Genomic DNA, 24,315 nt, shown 5'->3' on the forward strand with positions numbered 1-24,315 from the left:
CAACTTTATCAGCACGACAGCGCCATCAGCGTCGTCCTCGTCGTCGACAGCAGCGACAACGGAAACAACAACAACACCACCAACATACAACAGCAACAATAGCAGCAGCATGGGAGACATCGTCATATATCTGAGTAAACGAGACGACAGTTCTAACGATGGAGAACCCATAAATACACACACACAGACACAGATAGACACACATTGCGCTCACCGCCCAGCATAGAAACTTCGCTGTTGACCCGCTTTACCGCTGTTAGCCAGCTACCTCTATCATCTGCCGGCGAGCGTCGTAGGCGCAACTTAGCGGGAGAAGGCGTAAAAGTCTAATGACTTCCTCATAGTGATAGCGGAAGGAATACAGTAGCTAACAAATATGACGAAAGATGATTAAATTGTGATGAAGAATCGAATTCACGCGAAAAGGCTGGTTGTTATTCTTGTAAATGTTCAAACGGCCTGTGTCTGTTTTCATTGCTACTTACTCAATTATTCCGTTTTGTCGTGATGTGTTCGATTCGAGTGTGATGTGATACTAGTAGTTCGCGAAGTGGTCTGCGTACAAGACATAGAGGCGCGCTACGTACAGATCACGTCTATGCTTAATGATCAAAGTGTAATCAGCAATAAGCACTTAAATAGACGGTATGCTTCTATTTAGATGTTACAATAACTAGACGAGCTGCAGCGACATTTTGCTGTGCGTGACGCTTCTATCGCCGGCAACCACAGCAGTAGTCAGCTGACGTCTGTTCGGGAATCAATAGCGGCGGAGACATACACACACCCCTCCCCCTCAGAGGCACCAACAGCGACTGACACGAACATAACTGCCAGGCAGGCAGGCAAACAGACAGACAGACAGGCAGACAGACATATATAATCTCCTCTTAACAACAATAATAATAAGAAGAAGACACAAGGGGAGGCATGGCCGCTCTCATGGGCTTCGGTAATGACGAGCAGCCGCCGCCGCAGCAGCAGAATTTGCGTAGTTTCCCGTTACAGTTGCTGCAAGTGTCAGGGAAGGAGGTGTATTCGTTCGTTCAGTGCAACATAACCGAAGTGAGTAAGCCATAAGCGTGTTTGGAGTTATTCAGCCAGCGTAAAAAACCGCGAATTCGTTGTCCTCTTCGTCTTCAACTGTCGCCGCATGTTGTGAGTGACTGAGTGCGCTCCCGCAGTGGCCTCATGCTCTCTGAACTCCGAACTTCGAAATTTCGTGTTTACTTGTGTTAAGCAGGGAGACGACAACAGCGGCAGCAGTAACAACAGCAGCGAGACTAGCTGAGGATAATATACGAAGGAAACTCAGACAGCGAGAAAACAAAGGGATACACTGGTCGCAACGCACTAGATAATACGGCCATCTTCTCGGCGGGCAGAAGGACAATCCCGCCGTTCAGAAGCATTCGCTGTTAGTACTACTTAATAAATGCTATTAGTTAGCAGTACCATTATTGTTATTATTGTATAACCGCTTTGATTATTGCTACTTCACTTGTCAGCCAGACGACACCCGAATTCTCTCCCTGGTTCACATGTGTATCGAATGAAACAATGAGCGTGCAGTGGGTGCACGATGTTCGATGGTCGGAATCGTTTCGGAAAGATCAAAATAGCATAACTCGAAAGCGAATGGCTGTCCTTTTGTCTGCGTCTGATGACGAAAAGCGAACGTTCGTTTTGGCCTTCGTAAAGAAGAGTATGTGAGATTAATTTTTCCGCTTTCGGGTTCAAAAAGAGATCGTGAAAGTCTCCTATCGAAAAGAAGTGGCTTCCAGTACAAATCTACTTTTTTTTTCGCTTCCTCTATTTGTTTGTGTGTGTGTGTGTGTGTGCGCGTGTGTGTGCGCGTGTATGTCTATCTGTCTCTAAATGTTTTTGTTCTCTCTTGTGGTTGTGCTGCTGGCGAAGGTACCGTGCACCAATAGCTGTAGTAAAGAAACGTGCCCCGTGGAGGATGGATGGAGTACGAAGATGGCTTTTGTCACGGGTGTTGTCTTTGTGAATCTGCTTCTGTTATTGCGTGTGTGTACTAAGCAGTAGTTCAGCGCACTCAACAACGAGTTCTACTAGGAAACAGTGACCAAAATCGTGGTAATATTGAATACGAATAACCTGAAGTGGAAAAACAAAGATAGTAACTTTCGGAAAAGGACGTACGCGCCAGTCCAGCAGCAGGAACAGCCGAAGGGCAGCAGAGGCACCGACAACGACAACAGAAACGGCCACAGCAAGACATGGCTTTCAGCTGAGTCGCCTCGGAGCCTTACTTCCGTATGGACATTACACCACACCGTGTTTTACTAACTAGTACCATAGTAAACCATACCACTACATATTATTATCGTTATTATAGTTATTGTTTTATTGTTATTGGTTACTATTATTATGATTTCTACTATCTATTTGATCTCGACGACGGAATAGTCACGCTAATGGTTCGACGGTGCCAATACTAAAATAATGAAATTGTTCCATTCACTTTTAATTATTAGGCTGCTGCAGTCTTTGTTATTTTAATAGTCACTTAGGCTATAATTGTGACTTTTAATAAGTGTTCAAAATACGTCCATTGATTTTTTGTACATTTGTCGCAGCGATGTGGCAGCTCATGCATAGCCACGTACCTACCATTCTCGCTCCTATGTGTAATTTATATTTACTGTTTCTCAAGGTATGTCGATAGCGGGCATATATTTTCCCATCAGCTGCCTTTTCTAGGGCATAACAATCCAATAATTTTACAGACTTATGTTGAAAGGGTGAGCAGGTTCAAGCCAACGTTAGATACTCCTTTGCTCAATTCAAGAAATTACTGAAGCATGGAATGATAACACTGCCTTCGATTGCCGCGCCAGCGGTCCATGAGTGATTTGAGAGGTGGGAGACTGCAAGCATTGTTTGATTTTCGGCAACTATCTCGTAACACTTTGATGTCCATTGCAAGTACTACCATCACGTTACGTCCAGCACTGCTGCCAAACTCGATTTCCCTTTAGAGCGGTGCTATTCACTCGCCTGCTCAACATTCGTGCTGACGGTAGAGACCGAACCGTGCTTTATTTATGGCGGCCATATGCTACAGGCGAGTTTGTTGATGAAAGTTCCGCAAATTACACGTGGAATCATACCTCAAACGCGTTTTTAAGTAGTCTGTAGTCGATTCATATAGTTTACACGTTTTCAGTATGTGGGTCATGGTTCCGTAACAAACTATACGTGAAATATCAGTTTTAGTCGGCAGAGTTCTGCTTTCGTGGAACGTCTCCTTGCGACAGTTTGTTTTTGTGCTTCGGATGACATTTGCTCACCCCCTAGGTGGTCTTCAACACTTGAATCTCCGTTTTTCAAATGTCGGCACCGCTTATGCAGCGTTCTTTCGTCTTCTTGGCTAATGTTTTCACCAGTCATCGATAAAATTTTGCAGTGCTGTGGCCTTTGAGGAATAGAAACTAGACCCACAGGACGTTGACTTTTGAGACTAAAAGACGTCTTGCTTTCTGAACTCATTTTTCCTGCACTAAACTTAATTGGTGTCACTCACAAGCTTCCTGAATTCAAGTATTCACAAGACGGATCTCATCTGTTAGTGGCGCATAGCTAAAAAGTTACTCAAAATGTACCGGATTCGCCTATGCTAGCCTAATAAATAGGCTTTTGCAAACCGGTTGAAGGCTGACTAGCCGTACGGCTGCAACAATCAAACCAACGCGTATAGCTAGAACATAGGGACTGAATTAAGCCTACTGCACCAGGGAAGAATGAACTTGGGCAATGCGAACGGGGCCGGTAGAGAAACGTGCAATGATACGACATAAATTCGTTCACAATCGAACAGTAATAATAGTCCCTGTTGACGCACAACTCTATTTCGACGTAGTGTTTACTAGGTACGAGACAAAGCTAAGGATTTCGTTTGGTGCCTGTAGTGCGTTCATTGATTCAACTAAGTCAGCCTAATGTATACAGCAAGGATATCTCGTTGCATTTACCTTGCACATCTAAACTGTTACCCTTTGCCAGCTGCTTCATCAGGCTATCCTAGTACGAACTGATTTGGTTAGCATTGAAATTCGCTTAAATAACAGATTGAAAGGATCTCAAAACGAATTTTCAACCCGATGTTACATAGGTAAACCGATACGATTGCTTTGTGCCAATTAACTCGCAAATACCCATTTTAAGGGTATGTATTTGATTTTATTCAATTCGTAAGGATCTATTCATTAGTAGCAAAGAGTTTAAAAAGCGAACCGTGCTTCATAAATTTTCAACATTCAAACGCCAGGATACTAGACACGACCTCTATATAAAGACTCAGTTGCCATTTTTCAGAAGACGAAACTTCCATTAAATACAGCTTACCTTCTTCCCCCTACAAATTTCTCATGTGTACCAACCATTCTGCAAACGAACAAAGTTTGAGTTACTTTTCCCTCCCGATAATGAAACAAAAGTATACTTGAAAACAAAATGCACGTAAACGGTTCATATTTGGCCAGTCGTCATGGAACATGTGGGCAACAATCACCGATTCACGACAAAACTGCCAAAAAATAATGAATGTACCCTAAATTCCAATGTCGCGCTAATTCAGTAGAGCTTGAAAAAACAAATAGCTTTCCAATATAATAGCATTCCACCACTTCTCAACGGTTATCGAACAACTTGCGAAGAACGACCGATTTGCCTAAATCAACATTACCCTTAATGGGAAAAGGTATTCATCCAATCGACTCCATCTTACCGGACGATCTTCCCAGAATGAAACTCGTCTGACCCAGAGAAAATCCAAGCACTTTACAAGGTTGATTTAGGTCAAACAAACAGACAGACTTTTAGTAGTATAGTAGATACGTAGATTGGCTGATCATCGCGAAAATATAACATAGATAGAGAGGTAGCTCGTAAGTATGCTGGTGATGAAGGTATAAGTGATATCGGCTGGATTATTCATCGTTGCGACTGAGAAGTGCATTGATGATGATCTTGACGTGATTATGATTATAATGATGATGACAACGATTGTGAGTTCTATTGTTGCTAATAGCTCTTTCCTTTTTCATCTGATTCCCTGAGAAGAAGAGTTTGCGTGTGAAAATTTGTGTAGACTTCTGTGCGTGCCTATGTGTTTGTTTATACGTTTTGTGTTGGTAGTATGGTTATTTGGTTGTGTGTCTGGGTCATCCGTTCGCTCGCTTGCTTTTACTTGGTCCGTGGGTCGTTTGCCGTCTTCGTCTGCTGCTAACGATAGCATCGGTTGCTGTAGATGGCAGCACCACCATCATCAACAGCAATCACAGCGGCCAGGAGTTACTCAGTCATTCGTTCGTCCGTCGAAATACTTTTACTGCTACCGCAATGATAATATTGCATTACTAATACCACTGTATCTGCTGGCCGTCCGCTTTTAACTGTATGTTTGCCCATGTCCGGCTGGCCGGTTGTCGCCGTGCGACGTTCTTTCTTCTTGAATCCAGTGGATTGGTCTCTGCCTATCGCATAGTCTGTGGTAGCCAGCTGGCGGCTAGTACGGTGGCGACTGTAGCAGTTGTAGCATTCGTGGTGCTAGCAATTATAGCAGCTGTATGTAATAAGTACGCAGTGCGCGAAGCGGACAGGTAGATAAATGGGTGGGTGGATGTTCGTGCGGGTTAGTAGCCGGTCGAGTAAACTAACTGAACGCGGCAATATGCTGTTGAGAGAGAGAGAGAAAGAAAGAAAGAAAGTTTGGGGGCCTTGTGCACGCTCTGAATCGAACTAACGAGCCAGTCAATCAGCCAGACACCGACGACCATGATGATGATAATATATACGGATGGCCTGCCGTAAGAAAACGGTGGCAGACTTAATGGCACGTACAACAGCCAAGACGAGAGCCATCATCACAAGCTTACATGCGTCAAATAAGAATAGAACACAGTGTTCATCTATGTGTATTTAGCCGTTTAGCTTAACCAGACCGTCGACATTCATTACATTTTTCAGAAGGATAACTTCAGCATCATTCGCTGCCGCTACTTCTATTAAAGCCGTCCCCAAAGAGTGTGCATTATAGTAATACTCCATATGAAACCGGAAGCTGTGCGTAAAGAATATGTTAGACGACTACGATCTTGAGGCGGTTTTAGTTTTCCGAACTTACCCAAAAAGCCAGCCTGAAATTATATAATCTCCTACTTTTCTCTCCATATAAAGTTATGGCCCTTCCAACGTTTATCGATAGTTTGCCCAGTTCCGTTCAGTGCAAATAACGAGTTGTTGTTATTATTATTATTGTTGTCGATTATGATGACGATGATGATATCTGTGATAGTGACGGTTACAACGACTCAACTGCGCCGTATTTGTCGTCCTCTACGGCAATTATAGAAGTAACAACGACGCTGCCGCCCACGACGCTTGCTCGAGTCATGTGTGCGCCAATGCTGTCGCCATTGTGGTTACTATCGCCGTAATGGCTGTCACAACAGATTCTTTCTGACGGGATTAGTCGGCGTTTGCCCGGGTATGTTGGGCTGGGGGCTAACTAACACGCGGACGCACGATGAATGGTGTTCGGATATGGCTGCTCAGATGCAATTTAGCACAAGAAGGGCTAACATACGCAGTAGTCCTGAGGCTGAAATTTAAAGAATAAAACATCCCTGACCGACAATGGGTTTCAACTGTTGTGGCTGATATATATATATATATATATATATATATATATATATTATGATAAGCTGTTGTCAGATACACGCAACAGTACGGTGGTCGCTATTTAGGCAAGAAGTTTTCTACACGATACAATAGCTTGAAACGAGCATTATAAGCGAGCCAGCCATTGGACGGATATGACTCAGATCTTATCTTTTTTACGCCTTTCCTTCGTTACTTTTGATCGTTGAGTGAAGGTCACTGGACGAGTTACGGCGATGGTAAATAGAACCTCTAAGCCGGTTGTAACTTATTTTAGTCTTTTCCCGGCCTGTAAAAATCGCCGCTCTACATGATATTACCGACGCACTTCAAACTTTGGAACCGCTGCAGAAAATTTCGCGCTCATGCATCTCAAATTTTTTCCTTAGATCTGTGAATTGACGTACGCTCTCATATCGTACAGTTATTGCAACGGCTGGTGGTCAATTAAATAGCTATGATATTTTTGAAATATAATTATTTCGACTGAAGGAAATTGAAATGTGGTAAATGTTTCTACTTGGTCAGTTATTCATATAAGTATTATTATTATTATTATTATTGTTATTATATAGGAGAAATATAACCTTATCAAGGAATAAAAGATCAAATTGGTTGAACGCGTAGTCATTTTCTATATTTGTTATGTCGCCACTGGCGGCAATGACAGCGCGAATCGAACGGGGCAAAGTCATGATTGATTTCTTTTATCGAGAAGGCCCATAACTGTTCACCAGTCTCGGATGATTTAAGATTCACTGAGATTTATTTCCCAGTTTTCCGTCCACCAGATAAAGTTAACATGAATAAGTCTTGCACAGCTATAGCGGAAGATGCAATAGGTCACGTGTTTCAGCTTATAGAATGGATACAGGAAAAATAAAATAGATAACTAAGCCAAAAATGCCTCGTATTGGCCAGTAGTGCCTGTGACAAGATAAAGACTAGTTCTGAATATATTAAAGGTAAGAGTATGATAAAGATCGTCGTATTCCTCTGATTGAACACTAAACCTAGAGGAAAGAATGGAGGCTGTGTCTTTCGAACAAATGGCGTCAGCTGAAAGCCAAAAGTTAACGAGTAGTACGGGTTGTGACTATCTCGGTTATAAACCACACAGTTGAGTTAGACCAATTTCGTCAAGAGCAAAGCACATACACTTTATGTAAGGGAATTCCTATCTAATTGCCAGCATCTGTAACCAACGTACAAGTACTTTTCACCTCTTTCCCCCCTTCGTCCGTCTCTTCCTTCCTCTCTATATATATAATGTATTGGTTGCTATATGATAGGTGTGCTTATTAGTGTACATATATCATTAGGTTTCTAGATGGCAGTGGGTCAGAGTTGTGCCTCTACTATGACGAGTACTCGTTTAGCTTATAAACATGGCTGTGTCCTCATGAGGGCGACAATAGCGGCGACAACGATGATCGGAAGGGTGGAGGCAATTCGACCAGCTGTTATCTAAATTCTAGTTCATCCAGCTACTTAGTGATACTGTTTACAAATGCTAACGCAGCAGCCGCTGCTGTGGTAGTGGCGTTGGTAACAGTTATGTACCATATAAATTAACCTGCGCTACGCGGCGGGTTTTCACAGTGCTATCGGAGTTATGGTTTTTGTTATAATGTCTATGTCACGGCACGTTGGCTGACTGGCGATCTCTAAGTGACTTTGCCTGAGCAAGGGCACATAACCGCGGTTGTTGCCTGCACAGGACCTGCTCATTGACCGTGTGTCTTTAAAGCGAACGCCAAAGTTCGAAGATTAGAGGAGGCTCGTATGAATGTTGTGCCAATGGTGGTTATTGGTGATTATTAGCGCAATCTAATGGCTGACAATGATGGCCTTTGTTGGTTGGACACAATGGTCAGCCTGTCACTTTTAACTAGCAACGGATCATCCATTGAATCCTGTCGCCTTGTTCGCGGTATCTCAATATTGTACTCGCAACACAAAATTCGTATGTGATCGACGGCTCTCGTCTTGTTATCCTTTCTCATTTGGTTCCTGCCCATGGTTCTTACTGATTCTCTTTAGGACGCTAGTTGAAATCGTATCTGCTGCCGCGCTGCTATCCATCTACGACAGTGTGCTTTTGGGCGTCTCTCGGTATGGCCGTGCAGAATCGGCGTTCTTCCCGATGATGCATTTTCAGAAAAAGACTCATTTGTACATTTCGACGACGGACAGACACTTATGAACGACAAATGAACCGAACAAAATAGCCATACCTTCGCCATCAACGAACGAAATACGTTTTTAGCTTTCCGCGTAAAAGGCGATTTACGTTGAGTATTTTTGTTAAATGAAATAACTTATATAGATATAGGTAACATATAAGCCTTCGGCCTTTAACGAATCTGACCCTGATGATCGTTTTGATCAAATTCAATCCGTTGTCCACCTTGCGTGGATGGTCTCGCCCACAGCCCCGATTGCCGTCAAAACCTATCGTTGTCTGCCGTGTCACTGCCTCCTCACCTCTTCAACCCCCCTATCTTTGAAGCGAAATTTACTAGACATTCGTTGCTGCTCATCGCGGGCGCCTTGCTTGCCTGCCGTATACACGTTTTCGTTGTAGTAGCATCCTTACTATTGCTCTTGCTGCTGCTGGCGCCGAACGTATTAGTCCCCGTAGCATTATGAGACGACCCCGAAGACAGGTTGAAAGCAAGGTGGTTGTCGCTGCTTCTCTTAGCTCCACTCTACGTCAGCAAAATGGGCGCTGTTGCGGCAGCAATAACCGAGGTGGTCATAATAGCTAACACTGGAACTACTGCTCGCACGGCGGCGATAGGGGCAGTACTTTCGAACATGGCTGCAGCGCGTGACGTCACTCCGCGTGGCGTACGCGCGCGCGTGGACATGTATAGCCGGTTGCGGCAGCATCGACAGCGACTGTGGCGACGTTAGCAATGTCTCTCGTTGTCGTTGTCGTCATTGAAGTCGTTATTGTCGCCGTTTACCGTAGAATAAAACGTAGTAGTGGCCGTTGTACTAATAGCAGCAGCAGCAGCAGCTGGAAAGAGTAGCTACGTCATCGATATCGAGCACGTGGGAAAGGTTGGAGAGACGCGCACGGCCGCGGCAGCTCGGCAGGCCTCGTGTCCTCCATTACTAGTGCGATTCCTTAGACAAACAGCTAGCACTGCTTCCTTCCTACAGCAGAGCTCTCCGTCATTCCGAACGAGGATGGGTACTACGCGGTCAGATGCTGTTTTGCTGGGAATTCTTACTACTGGTAATGTTGTTGTTGTGGGGAAGAAGGTCGGATGAAGGGGGAGGGAGGAACTGTATGCGAACCGCGCGTGAGCAAGTGTTTGTAGCTGAATGAATGGGGACACTCGATGGAAAGGAGAAAGGATCAGATTATGGCGCGCAGCCTGCAACTATTATGTCGACTAAAGTCTACCAGAATCGGCTTGATAGCGGTGGCAAAGAAATTGGCTGCGTCACGTGCCGCAGTTCCGGTCTATACCGGCTACTGCTGCCTTGAAATCACCAATGTGGACGCTATCGAAACTCGCGTAACCTGCTGCGGTAAACTAGCGGATACTGTTCAAGTTCTGATGCAGACACATGAATAGGACCATATGTTGTGCGGTACTGTATTTACTGCCCCTTCTTCAGTCCGTCAGTTATTGAACCTATATTAGCATGCAAACATGGTTTTCGTTTTCCCGACGAAGTGTCCTATTTGTTTATCGACTATCCACTATTTGCATGAGGCCAGATAGCTTTGCGCTCTTCTTTGTGCCAGCTCTGTCCTATAATAGGACTGTTGTAGTTCTCTATCAAATATTGCAGACGTGAGTTCCTCATCTTACCTTCAATTCTGCCGCCTATTTATCTAGCCATGCCAGTCTCTTTTTCTATTCGGGAGTAACGTCTCCGGCTGTCAGCTCGACACGTATTAACAGATGCATGTTAACCATGAATATCCAGCCCTGCAGTAAGACGTCAGTTACTGTTGTTGTCGTTCTTGTTGCTGCTACTGCTGCTGCTGTGTCTATCGGTAGCTAATCTGGACCAGCCTTTGCCTTTTCGTGCGCCCAACCAATGCTTCCTTTATGTGAATGCGGGCGGAACGTTAGACAAAGTCGAGTACAATGAAACGCACAAATCATGTAAGCCTGTAAAGGTATCGTGCGGCTGTATCCGCGTCTATATAACAAATGTTCAATGAAAACCTCTTTTTGGTTGTCGTCTTTGGCGTCCAACTTGCTCGCGCAACTACACAACTTTCTGCCGGTACTCTTGTATAACTACAATGATTATCTGATGCTAGTAGTAACATCAGAGTGAGAGCAGGTGAACTGTAGAGCTTTACTTTCGGCCAAATTAGAAGGCAATATCAACTGCTACTAACTGAACTGTAGAGAACAACAGATGCTGTTATTATTATTGTCGTCGTGGGCGACGACAAAGCGCTACTTTATCCTACTGTAATCGGTGCTGGCTGTTACTAACACAGCGGCGTTGCTCATTAAAGTGGGAAGTGAAATCGGATTGCAGTGGCATAATAATAATAATAAACATCATGATCGTCACCATCACCGTCACCGTAACAATCATCAGTACGATCGTTCTAATCGTTCTTTTGCTCCGGCGCAATTTCAATGAGAGTGATGTACGTGACTTTATTGTGTAGGCATCATACAGGCAGATGGACTTCACGATACCTTAGCCTATCGTGATAGTGAGATTGACAAAAACAGTTGATGAAGACGAATTAAAAGTAACGACGGCGTTAATGTGTGTGTTTTTTGTGTGTGATACGAACAAATTTTCTCATGTCGTAAAAATCGGGTCAAGATGTGAGCCACCTCCTTGGTTCAGGCGCGTCGAGTCCACCTTGGCCAACAACGCCACGACAATACAACAGCGCCGCCTGGAATAGGAGTCAACACGCGATTCTGCGTTTAGTCTATGTCATTTTTTGATGGAAGATCATGCACAGAGGTGTCACGAAGTAAACAATAATAAGCATTAACGAACGCTCTGCGCCTTCTGAGAACTGCGGCAGCAGTAAGCAGTGCAACAGGTGTATGCGTATATATTGGCTCTATCTTACGTCGCAAGCAGTTCACACGTGACACTCACTCAATGACGCAGAAACGTAACTCAATAAAAACACGTCGACATTAAAATAATACGTGACGTCTTACTGATTTGTGCAGTGCTAGATGATAAAGACGAAATACTTCAGACGTCCTTTGTGGTGACAATTGAAATAGATTTGCATGGCGGTCGCAATACTAGACAGTATCGGAAAACTTCACACAATTTACGTAGTAGCAGATTCTTTATCATAGAAGTGTTATAAGTAAATTATCTGTCTTATAGTTGTCTTACTTTATGCTTAGTGCTCCATGGTTTAAACCTGTAACTATAATATTGTCGATTTTGAGTGCTATACTGATGTAAAGTACAATAAGCGGTAGGAAGGTCTTCTAATCAATTTTTCTTGTCGATATGGAGTTCTTGAAAAAATATTTTTCATTTTGCAGAAGGTTGCGTGAGGCATATATGATGAGTTCGGCAAATTCTTGATAACAGTACAAATTAGAGCTTATGGTATGTTAAAGAGATGTGCAAAAATACTTAGTTCCCAAATACTGATACGTGAATTTGCGTGCTCTCCACAAACATAAATCTTCTATTATGTAAGGAAATTTAAATAACGGTTGATGTTCTTGGTAGCCTAAACCTGATAAACTTGTGATTATAGGCCCATATTGCTGTCGAGCAGGCGGACGTTTCTTAAAAATCTCGGTGAGTCAACCGAACGAAACGAGGCACTAAACACAGTAAAGTTCACGACATAAGGATCCGACAATGAATGATTTAATGATTACTTTTGCAAACTGACTGACTGAAACTCAGTAGGCCTACGAAATACATGGTTCTTCTGTTACCGTTGCAGGGGGTTCGTGGTTCTCTAAGTGAATAGCATGTTGGTTAGCTAGAGTAACATAGATTATTCTGATGCTGACAAAATAGTACTTCACTAACGAATCCAAATGCATTTAGCAACAGTGCCTTCAAAAAGATGATATTGCCTCCTAATCCAACTTTCTCGAATAAGCATTTAACGGTACTCCCAGATCGTAGTTAAAACAGATGGACGAGCTCCATAAGAAAATGTTGATCGGCTGGCTCCTCGGTGACCTAAAAACTTTTCTTCATTCTTCAAGCCACAATGGAAGATTATATCAAAACTATCATTCGAAAACAATATTTATGTTGACCTGTTCTAACATGTAGCACACATGAAAATATTATAGGGAACGTTCGTTTGTGATGGAATGACGTCAAGCAACTTGTGGCAAGGGGCATTGTCATTTCTCAGGCTCGAAGCGCGCGAAAATTGAAGTCGCATCATTCGTATATTAAATACGTCTCAGTGGCTAAGCACTGACGACGTTCTTAAGCCTCTTATTGAATGATCCTTTATGGAAAACGATTCTTTGAATATTCGCGTACTCAGTTCTTTCACTTAGGTATCTCTAATAATATATTAATCTTTTAATTTTTAGTTAGGTAACGCATTGAATATATTAATCTTACTACTAGATGTGAACCTTACATATCTGAAATGAAATTGAGATTGAGAGCCTGGATATATAAAGGATACTAGGGCAAATTTTGTTGCAAGTAGAGGGCGGTAATCGTAACTCGAAAATTATTTCACTGGCGGATGTAATCAAGAGATTGTCTCCAGGTAATGTTCAATCTTATAAGTACTTACACTCAAAATATACGTGGACCTTCAGAATGCAATCCTTTTATATAGAATTCTACCATAGAGCAAGTTAGGAGCGAGAATAGACCGAATCGCTGCGATGTTTATAATAATGGTTCAATTATTGTAAGCTTTCTTAGAAGGCAGCAACCCTTCCTCAACGGCGCATTTTACAGAAAAATTGTCATACGTGTATAAGCTTAGTTTTTTTGGTTCTGTGTGACGAATATATCGTAGTTTTTTCTAGTAGTCGTTGAAAACATAGTGGAAGGTACACTTCCATATAATTGATAAAGCCAATTATGTGATGAGAACAACTTTTGAAAATTTTTATATTGTCCAATCCATATTATCGACGCACTATATTTCGCGCTATTATTTTTGTTTTAGTATATAATGGTTGTTCCTTATGCTGTATTCAAAGAAATGTTTAAACGTAGTAGCAGCTTTTCGTCAATTCATGTATTACATCTAAATAGGTATGGAGAATAAACATATGCAAGAAAAACCTTAACATGAAATACAAATATACCGATATAATTCTCGGCATAGTACTATGCCATGTGCAGCAACTATATTATATCTTGATGTGTACGACATGCAAAAGGATTGCGATTATAAGATATATTTCTATCAAATATACTCAGCATATTTGATCCTATTTATAATACTGTTTCTCGAGTCTGATCGGGAGTATTCGTTCTGCTGTTGTTTGTCAAGTTTCAACCGCAGTCCTGCTAGAGATCCGTAAGATACTACCATTTGCGGATTGCAAGGATCGCAAGAGGTGCGCGTCGCCAGGGGGCTCCGCTCGGGACAACCAGTCCCGCTGCCCCCTCTGGCGTACGCCTTCAAGTAGCCGTAGTAGTTGTTGCAACCCGAATAGTAGCAAGGGCTGTAGCAACGGCGCCACGGAGAGTAGTCATCGTAGGAACAGCAACCGAGTTCACGATCTGACAGGGATGGCGGTCGGAAACGTCACTGTAGGTGGAGGAAACCACTCGTCAGGGGGTTACCCAACTCCCGGTAGCCATGATTCACTTGGAACACAAGCGAATCCGGCCGTCGCCATGGGCGTCTCGCGGTTAGTACCGCCTCCACCTCGTGGTGGCCAACTGTTGCGCCTATCCCAGCTCACAAAAGAAGAACTCGAGAAGTTGCAAGAAGAATGGCGCTATCCACTTTATCTCCCGCGGAAGCTCGAAAAGGATATGTACACGGAGACACCTCTAGGAGGGTTAGAAGATCCATCCATGCTTCCTCAGACCTTCCGTCCTAAAGAGAGGGTATGACACAATTTGATTGTTAATAGCTCCTGCTAATATAATAGAAACAGTTTGAACAACCAGTTGGCGAACGAGAATACAAATAGTCGTATTCGAGATAATGTTAGGGCAACTTAATTAATCTAATTACAATTTTAAACGGAATGCGTCGTCAGTTCTTTCCCTTCAACGATGCGGCGTTCGGATGGCAATAACGTGGAAGAACTTTAGTAATTTTATTTCTATAGCTGGTTCTGTCAAAAAAATAAGGAAGCGCTGTGAAGGCCTCCGAAATATCGGTGTTTCACTAATTAGCTTGTGTTATCACATGTCTCGCTTCCCTTATTTCATTTCAGATGCGTACTAATAGCGTGGCATTAGTCATGTGTCTAAATCTCGGTGTAGATCCACCTGATGTCGTCAAAATCTCTCCGTGTGCCCGCATGGAATGTTGGATAGATCCAGTAATTTGTCTAACAAAAATGACACCACAGAAGGTCCTCGATCAAATTGGTTCGACGCTTCAAAAGCAATACGAAAGGTAGGCAACGCTACTATTTTGCGATTTCTTGCCAATCGATTTTGATAACGTTAGAAATTTTTTGTCGCTGTTTTAAATATACTACAGTTCCATAATGTAGATAAAAATGCCTTCATTACAAAATATGTATATACATCTCAATATTGCATGCGTGTCTATTATTCATTTAACATATAACTTGCTTCAAGTGTATTGGTAATGTCTTGATGACAGAAGTAATGAAGGGGCTAATATATGTGTATGTGCCATTTTTTAGGTTTATACTTTTTGGAAAATTCTGAAATGTTGTTCTGGTTTACACGTGTTTATGTGTAGATCCTGTGTTTATTTATCATTCATCACAGACCAAATGTTTTGGGGGAGACTACCTTCTTGGCTTTGTCAAAACTTAGTAAAAGCTCATTTTTGGACCGAATAAGCTGTGACTAGGGCTAATTTAAATATTTCGTAGGTATGTTACAGATAACCGATACGCAAAATTATCACTCTATCATTAATACAGGACTGAATTAGATATCCGGCGAGTCTGCTCACCATCATAAACCATGCCCCAATAAACAATGTATTTTTGTCATGCTTGGAAGCTTTGAAGTAGAATTCAGCATTATAATACCTCATAGGTAAATCGATTTGTATGTTTAAAACAGTACTCGCGAATACCTGTTGCAGCTACCTTGAGGTCATATTCACTTGTCGATTTATACAGATACACAAATATCTGTATAAATCTTTAAGTAAAGACGCTAGGCAAACAAAATAAACCAGTTCCGTTTAGTTCGTTATTACTGCACATGATCATTGTCCGCCTTTCAACTCCATGGCTCATCGTAGCCATTTTAAGCGGAAAAAAGTTTCTACACCTTGCCACCCTGGCCAGAAGACCTGCCGGCCACAGATATAGGTAGTTGCCGAAAGTAAAAAAAAGACTAAATAATATTCGAGTTGGCAGCCCATTTCATATTTGGAAGTTAACACAGTTCCGAAACTTTCGAAGTGTCTAAGGTCTCGAAATCAATCCGGTTTAGGACCGATAATATGCCATACATGAAAACTAATATAAAAACCAAGGTTGACCTAGCTTTCGTTTGCGGAAATTGTATTGATTTTGTTTTTTGCGATTTCTAGATGGCAACTGCGGGCACGGTATAAACAAGCATTAGACCCGACATTTGAGGATGTGAAGAAACTCTGCGTCGGCTTACGCAAAGGCGCTAAGGATGAAAGAGTCCTATTTCATTACAATGGACATGGAGTACCCAAACCTACTAATAATGGCGAAATCTGGGTCTTCAATAAGGTAGGATACAAAAATCTGAGTTGCATAATCATAAGGGTATTGTAGTCTCTTCTCATAACGTTTTTATATGGGCTGAAATCACTAAATATTTCATAAACTGCACAGAAATAGTGTGCAGTCGATACAGAGGACAGAGATTGGCATATTTTCAATTCAAGTATTTGAATTATTCTTTCAATATTTCTTTCTTATATTTCTGTATTCTGATTCGGACGTTCTAACATTTAATGTAAAGATTTTTTAGGTCATTAGATTCGTTGCACCTAGTAACCACGTATTTGTTTTAATGCTTTGAATTACCTGTAGTCCTGGTAAAAATATCGTACGCCTATAGAATCTTGTGAAAAAACATTTTCGGTTTTTTTCGATTTGTGTGATGGTCTCGTTTTCAGCAATATACCCAATACATCCCGTTATCGCTATACGACCTACAGCAGTGGATGGGCTCACCTTCAATATATGTTTACGACTGTTCAGGGGCCGGAATTCTCCTCAGCAAATTTCAGGCATGGAGCCAGCAACACCAAAAGGATTACGAACAACAGCTGCAACAGCATCAGCAGCTTCAACAACAGCAGCAGCAGCTTCAACAACAGCAAGCACAGCATTCACAACAACATCAGTACCCGTCGCAACATTTGCAACAACAGTTACATCAGTTATCTCCACTCCAGCAACAGCACCAGCTTCCGCCACACTCGTCTATGCAGAAGAATGTACACATTATTCTTCCATCTTCCTCAACGCAGACGACGGCGGCAGGACCAGCTACGCAGGTGGTAGGAGCGATGCCAACGTTGCCCCCACCGCCGAATTTCGAGTGAGTACCGTAATCCGAAAAGATCTTTCTACTTTTTTTTTTCAATAATAACACGGCATCGACGTTCTGCTATCTGATGTTGATTAACAGTTCGAAGTTTTCGATTCTAGATGATGTCGACCTACGTGCCCTAGCTAAGTAGTCAGTGCTATTGCAATGTTTTTTTTAAGGAATAGTTTTGCCATTTTGGCTATAAGATAATACATTTTAAGTTTGCAGGTCAGCAAATTACAGAGAGTTTTATGCTTCAGGTACTTAGTTTTGTTATGTATACGTCTCTGAATGCGCTTTGCAGGAATTGCATCCAGTTAGCTGCGTGTCGAGAGAATGAGATTCTACCTATGGATCCTTCACTTCCAGCTGACATATTTACTGCCTGTCTGACTACGCCAATTAACATGGCTCTCAGATGTTACGTTCTTAATAATTCGTTTAAACTCGTTCCAGGACTTACCTTGGAGACTATAGAAAAGTAAGCGACTGATTAGCTATTCATTCAGTAACATCTTATACGAATGCCTATCAAAGCACAAGCGCTCGTTTGACATCCGGCTCATATGCAGTTCTTTTTACGTTAATATACTCAGACTGTTGCGTTACAACTCTGCTATTTCGCCTGAGATAAAAAAGAAGACAATAGCTATTACGCTTCTTGAGCATTTTTGTTTCGGTTTGCTTGCCTTACAACAAATTAAAGCTTGTATTTAATGTAATTTGCCGCATTTTGCAGTATTCCCGGATCGCTTATTGATCGTCGAACTATGTTGGGTGAACTGAACTGGATCTTTACCGCAATCACCGACACAATAGCCTGGAATGTATTGCCAAAATCCCTATTTCAGAAGTTGTTTCGTCAGGATCTTCTCGTTGCGTCATTGTTCCGAAATTTCTTACTAGCCGAGCGTGTTATGCGGATATACGATTGCAATCCACAGTCTAGCCCAGCGCTCCCGAAAACCTTCCAGCATCCGATGTGGTTTGTATATTCAGTTATTACACGCCCTTTCCTCAAATCACGGGCCATTATCAACACAGAAATATCCTATTTTCAGCTGTAGCTATTATGTTGTTGGCAAAATTGTTTTCATTCAGTCAGAACGTGAATTGATCACTAAAGGCAAACTTGCAATTAGACTTCAATATGTAGTAGACATATTCGTATTTCCAAAGCTTCAAACCCCGGCAGTAATGTAATTCTTAACCTGACACTCATTCGTTTGCTTTCAGGCAAGCATGGGACCTGGCGTTGGACGCCTGTCTCCGACAACTGCCCGACGTCGTAAGTGGTGCGGCGCCATTCTGTCACTCGACATTTTTCGCCGAGCAGCTGACAGCATTCGAGGTGTGGCTGCGTTTTGGATCGCTAGATATTCGGCCATCACCGCCTGAGCAGCTGCCGATTGTATTGCAAGTTCTTTTAAGTCAGGTGCATCGAACAAGGGCACTTGAGCTACTTGGACAGTTCCTCGATTTGGGTCCTTGGGCCGTTGCTCAGGCGCTCTCTGTTGGCATCTTCCCGTACATCTTGAAGCTGCTGCAAAGTTCTTCGAGAGAGCTTCGTCCGCTATTAGTATTTATTTGGACTAAAATTCTTGCAGTTGACTGCAGCTACCAGCAGGACCTTGTCCGCGAAAATTCACACAAATACTTCCTCGCTATTCTTCAAGACAGCACGATGTTAATGCAGCATCGCACAATGGCGGCCTTCATTTTGTCGTGTTTGTGCGCTAACGGACACCACAAGGGTCAGAAAGCGTGCATGCAAAATCATGTTGTCGCGGCGTGCACGGAACTTCTTTCGGGGGAGCCGCTCACCGAAGGTTTAAAGAAGTGGCTGTGCATTCTCCTTGGTCGACTATGGGATGGCTATTGTGATGCTAAATGGCTAGGCATTCGATCATCAACACATGAAAGGTTGTCGCCGCTTTTACGAGATCCTTCGCCGGAAGTTCGCGCTGCAGCTGTATTCGCTCTAGGGACACTGCTCAATTCGCAAACACAGCGGACAGATCATGCGGATAATACTGATGCTCATATTGGGATGATGCTCGTTGTGGGAGCGCAGTGGGATGGGTCGCCACTTGTTCGGTTGGAACTTGTAGCCGCACTTCAATGGCTATTGTGTGTATTCGACTCGCAGTACGTGAGCGCCGCCTGCCAGACGCTGCAGGAAGAAGGTCGCGGCGCTAACAATAATAACAATAGTATTAGTCACAACAATAATAGCCTAGGCAGTCCTATTCAAAGGCAACACGGCCGCGTCAAAAGTGCCACGCAATTTTGTAAGTGACATTTTTAAAAATGATGGTAGGATTAGTTGATTACGTACGGCTGTATTCGCGTTCTTTGCTATATCGAACAGATGATTCGTAGCATCCTATAAGTAAGTTTTAATGTCAGGAATGTAATAAAGGCATATGGCGTACGCAAAAAATAGTTACTGAGTTTACCGAGAATAATATCTATAGAGATAATGAGCTATGAGAAGCTCGTGTTAAAGGATAAAACAGTGTCCAATGTAACTGCCTAGTAGCCCTGTTAACAAAGTGTTCCTGTTTTTACTATACAGTTGTGACAAGTATCGTTGACGGAGTTCGCGCAACCCCTCAAAATTCGCCAGCAGCTGCAACTACTTATCAGGGTATCATCGCTACCGAACAGAAGCTCCGTCGGATCTCATCAGGGAATTCGCTTTCCTCACAAAGTCAGGCTTTGGCAGCTGGGGGCTGTTTATTGCCAGCAAACACATTGCATTCGCAACATGCTGTTACGTGGAAACTTCTCAATGCACTTGCGACCGTTGACCCTCATGAATCCGTACGTCCTTACTTTGTAGATTCTCCTTGCCTCTAGTTTATTCAAATGTAATTAGAGGAAAATATGGACCTTTATCACGCATTATATTGAGCTTATAATAAACCTTATAGATAATGGTTTTATGTTTAATGCTGTATGTTGATAACCGTCCTAGGAGCGTATAGGTCCATAGATAGCGTGACTGATTCTGTTGACCACATACTAGACTTAGAAAAGCGTTGAAATCGATAATATTCTCAATAGGTGAGCGATTGGACTGCAAAACTCGTTCGTATGTACCGAGAAAAAGCTGAAGCGATGGTCGCCGCAAGTCAACGACGCCCTTCGAGGGATCATCTGCTTCGCGCGAGTCCAACGAGTTCAAATATATCGTCGAGCAATTTCTCCAGCCATATTTCTGCTTCCTCGAACAACTCTAACGCTACTGCCAGTATGAACACATTGGCAACGAATGTGAGCCCCAATACAACGACGAGTCACTCTGAACCATCCTCACCATCAGGGAAAGCCATCTTTCTGTGAGTAGCCGTTTAAGAATTTGCATGTTTGCGTTCGAAGATGGCTTTATTTTTTCATCGTATTTAGTCACCTAGAGTTAAACTACTTTTTTGTGTCCTACGCAAAGCGCCTATAGATATAAGTTATCATCACAATACATTCACTGTGTCTGGCTCAGATCTAAGAGTATAAATCGTCATTTTCAATACCTGTGTTTACGAATCTCGCGATTGTATAAAAATGAAAATACCCTTTCTTTTTGCAATTGTTTTTTGTATGAGAATGCCCATGCTATTACAACTAGATCCCTAGGTTGTTTCGGATCAAGCTAAGTCGCCAAAAATTATACAACTAGGAATCGTATTGTCGAGTAGAACCAACGTGAAATGCCTAAATTTAGAAGATGTAGGAGGTTTAAGTACATATATATTTAAATATTAATCGCTTCCTTCCTTATAGTTATGTATTGGCGTCGATATAAAAGGCCAGCCGTAGTCATCTAAAGGTATATTACCTTTATTGTGACCTTTTTGGCGGGTAACAAGATCGCAATAAGCGTTAAACGTTAAATTCTGTAACGTTTTTTCTTGGTCGGTGATAAAGCTCTTAGGCATATTTAATTGAGTGACAGGAAGGTCATACTTGAGCTCAAACATTTTATAGGTTCATAGGTCTAAACCACGCTTAAGAAGAACAGGAGTACTTCCCGCTTGCCTATAAAAATATAACTACGATCATTAGCTAGGATACATTTAAAAAAATACATTTAAAAAATCTCACATACTAATAGTAAAATTGCCTTTTCTGATACAAAGTACCGCTGAATTACCATTACCTATGCTATCTGTAGTAACTTTTCTGTTCAAAACATTTTATTTATTAACTTTCTTGCCTCTTCTATTATCAGTATGTTATTACTCGACCTTATTCTCATTTAATTTCTTTTGATACCAGGTTGTCTGACTCCTTCAAGTTTTTTTCGTGCATTGAATAATTTGCATTTAAAGCCATTGTGATCGATATTCATTATCGTTTTTATAGGTCTGTTCTATTCTTTTTTGTTTGATGATGCTTTGTGTGCGGTAAGTTATGAATGACTGCAAGACGTTTAAGATTCGCTATACCGTATGTATACAAATCTCTCGCTACCATTATTCTGTGGGCTTTACATAAGCTATGTATAACCGTCACTACTGAGATTGGGAGAGTGAGATTGGGTCCGCGTCAGCAGAGGCCCTGCGCCTCGTAGGTTCGGCCTTCTCATTAAGAGGAGCATATTTTTTACGCGTGTTGCTGTTGTTTGACTTGCTGGTTTATTTGGGGGGCCAATAATGGTGTTATAATACGATGTTAACGAACCACTATTTGGTGCATGACGGTGTTCCGAACGTGGCATACTAGTGCTGCTATTGCGGTGTTATGGATTGTATATAATGATGATGACTTTGTCTTTCCGTGATTACTTCGTTCAGTTAATGGTCTAACCGAACGATTTGTTCAGTGTGTTACGATCGACTTCACGTATAATGGCCACGTCTTTCGGGACGGAGCAAACGAGGTGGATGGGCATTACCTACATCTGCCAATAATAACTGTTTGTCTTTTGTCTAGATTCCATTCTCTTCTTGCAAGCTATTCTTTATGTGTCGTATTTGTTTGTAAATTTACTACGGAGGCAACGTCTAACATTCGCTCATTAAAGGGTTACAAGGTATGAGATTTCTAGAAACAAGAGATTTCTATCTATGATAACCGCCCCTTTCTACGTTCATGTGGCGTTCTTCACATCATAGGACACCTGAAATAGTGAGATAAGTATTCCTCAAATGGGGATATAATATGTTACCTTGCACATGAAATACGTCCTGGAATAGCGATGGGCTGAAATATCAGTTGTTCTTATTCTGGGTGATGTATGCATATATATCCATTATGATTCTGTTGAAGGTCTTGGTTGCCTATTAAAATCTGAAGCAGCCATTGTTTTGCCTGTTGAAGGTCAGCACAAGTGGCACAAAAACTTCTATATGTGTTTATAACGAACTGGGTTGTTCCTAAGCCACCGTTGCTTGGGAGCATAATTTCTTCTAATGACACTGACAACTATAAGATTTTGTAAAGCATAGCAAATTCCCTATTTTCTTGACGATTTTATGTTTCCTTTTCCGTATAGTGACATACAAAATGACAATGTTTGCATGCGTACGCTGGGTACTATAGGAGAAATAAAAAAAAATATTTTAGTTTTTTCTCATGTCATCCCAAATCTGTGTAATTTCGGCCTAGCTGTATCTGCTATTTTACATCGAATAAAAATTTTCGACCGCCGACAAATAATAGTGGGCTACTGTGCTTCTAAGGTGAGTAGTAAAGGGCTACCTATTGTCGATACTCTCGGTGTCCCAGAATTGTGAACCCAGGAAACGGTAGAGCAGTAGCAAATAATCTACAGCATCTGCTTAGCTTATATTTTCGTGCCTTTTGTTTGTAGACCACGAAAGAACTTTGACAAGGCGCTTCCTCAATTACGGGAGGACCGTCTGACCGGTTCAGCCAGTGGAGCTTCGGGTAGCGGAACAGACGCACGAGCTCCAGACAGCTCAATTACTTCATCGACTACTCTCAATAATGGCGAGGTAAATGGGCCTGGATCATCACCAGCGTCTTCTTTATCCGGCGGCGGTGGTGTTAGCGGATGTTCCGAATCGTCTTACCAACTTGTTGCGACGCCGGTTATAACTACCAGTTTCCTCGACACCCTTACTAAGCAGTTCCAGAAACCCTGTCTTCAAGAAATCGCAGCATCGGTAGGTTGCCGAAACGGTTAGGTTAGAGTTACTAAGAGATAGCCCTTTAATGAATTTTTTTTTGACATAAAGGCCCGCGTAAGAAGCTTAACTTCTCACGGTGACGGTCTTCATCGGTCCACACAATGCCAGTTACATTATTCAGATGAATGACGTCTTCTATTTTTGTTGTTGTTATCGGTTCGTATCCTCAGCAGCAACAGCAAACTTTGACAACTTCTGACTCGTCTACTGCTTTGCCATCCACGATAATTTGTTCTACGACGCCGGAAAGCGATCGAGATTCACAAGCGTACTCGGCGGGAGAATTCCGTTTGATGCGAAATGCTGGTGTCCGACGGCATGCATTGCACACCTTACATTCGGAAACGTGGCGGGGAGCTATAGCTCGCGCTGAGGAGCACCAGTTCTCCCGAAAGCCACAGGCGGGAGCGCCTCCGGTTGCTACATTGTTTCACCCGTTTGAACCGTTGCTATTTGTCGCTGATACCCATCAGGTCACAGTGCTAAACACGGAGCGCATGGCAGAAGTCGATGTTCTCGAGCATCCAACGACGCGAGTCGGATTTGGTTCTCTCTGTGCGCGAAATGTTCAACAAGGTAAACTGTCATCAATGACACTAGTTAATGCTCACCATGATCGATGTTTGTTGTTTACAGCTTCCACCGACGGAGCTGTACGCGCCTGGGCGAACACCTACTCGGCATACTACAACCAATGTAAGCAAACGCTCACGAAAAATTACAGAAACTTTTGCTTTATGAACTACAGCCTATACTAGTAATATCGTCATTGCTATAGTAGAATTTCGAATATAGGCGATGGGCCCCA

General features: G+C 42.4%; 1 protein-coding gene across 2 annotated transcripts in view; it reads left to right on the forward strand.

Annotated features, from left to right (window-relative positions):
* Window positions 1-107: 107 nt before the first annotated feature.
* Window positions 108-24,315, forward strand: part of raptor (regulatory associated protein of MTOR complex 1) — a 28,662-nt gene continuing 4,454 nt past the window's right edge. Inside the window, exons 1-13 of one of the 2 annotated variants that reach the window (XM_022852969.2) lie at window positions 108-1,417; window positions 1,918-2,280; window positions 14,159-14,724; window positions 15,060-15,244; window positions 16,370-16,541; window positions 16,934-17,361; window positions 17,657-17,833; window positions 18,092-18,337; window positions 18,589-19,643; window positions 19,931-20,178; window positions 20,422-20,696; window positions 23,168-23,483; window positions 23,681-24,203. In XM_022852969.2, the coding sequence (XP_022708704.1) occupies window positions 14,401-14,724; window positions 15,060-15,244; window positions 16,370-16,541; window positions 16,934-17,361; window positions 17,657-17,833; window positions 18,092-18,337; window positions 18,589-19,643; window positions 19,931-20,178; window positions 20,422-20,696; window positions 23,168-23,483; window positions 23,681-24,203 (3,949 nt within the window). In that variant the 5' untranslated portion in view covers window positions 108-1,417; window positions 1,918-2,280; window positions 14,159-14,400. Of the gene's footprint in view, window positions 1,418-1,917; window positions 2,281-14,158; window positions 14,725-15,059; window positions 15,245-16,369; window positions 16,542-16,933; window positions 17,362-17,656; window positions 17,834-18,091; window positions 18,338-18,588; window positions 19,644-19,930; window positions 20,179-20,421; window positions 20,697-23,167; window positions 23,484-23,677; window positions 24,204-24,315 lie in introns of both variants that reach the window. The other variant, XM_022852954.2, reaches the window with a different exon arrangement.

The sequence above is a fragment of the Varroa jacobsoni genome, unplaced genomic scaffold (assembly GCF_002532875.2).
Source record: "Varroa jacobsoni isolate VJ856 unplaced genomic scaffold, vjacob_1.0 scaffold_181, whole genome shotgun sequence".
Taxonomy (NCBI): domain Eukaryota; kingdom Metazoa; phylum Arthropoda; class Arachnida; order Mesostigmata; family Varroidae; genus Varroa; species Varroa jacobsoni.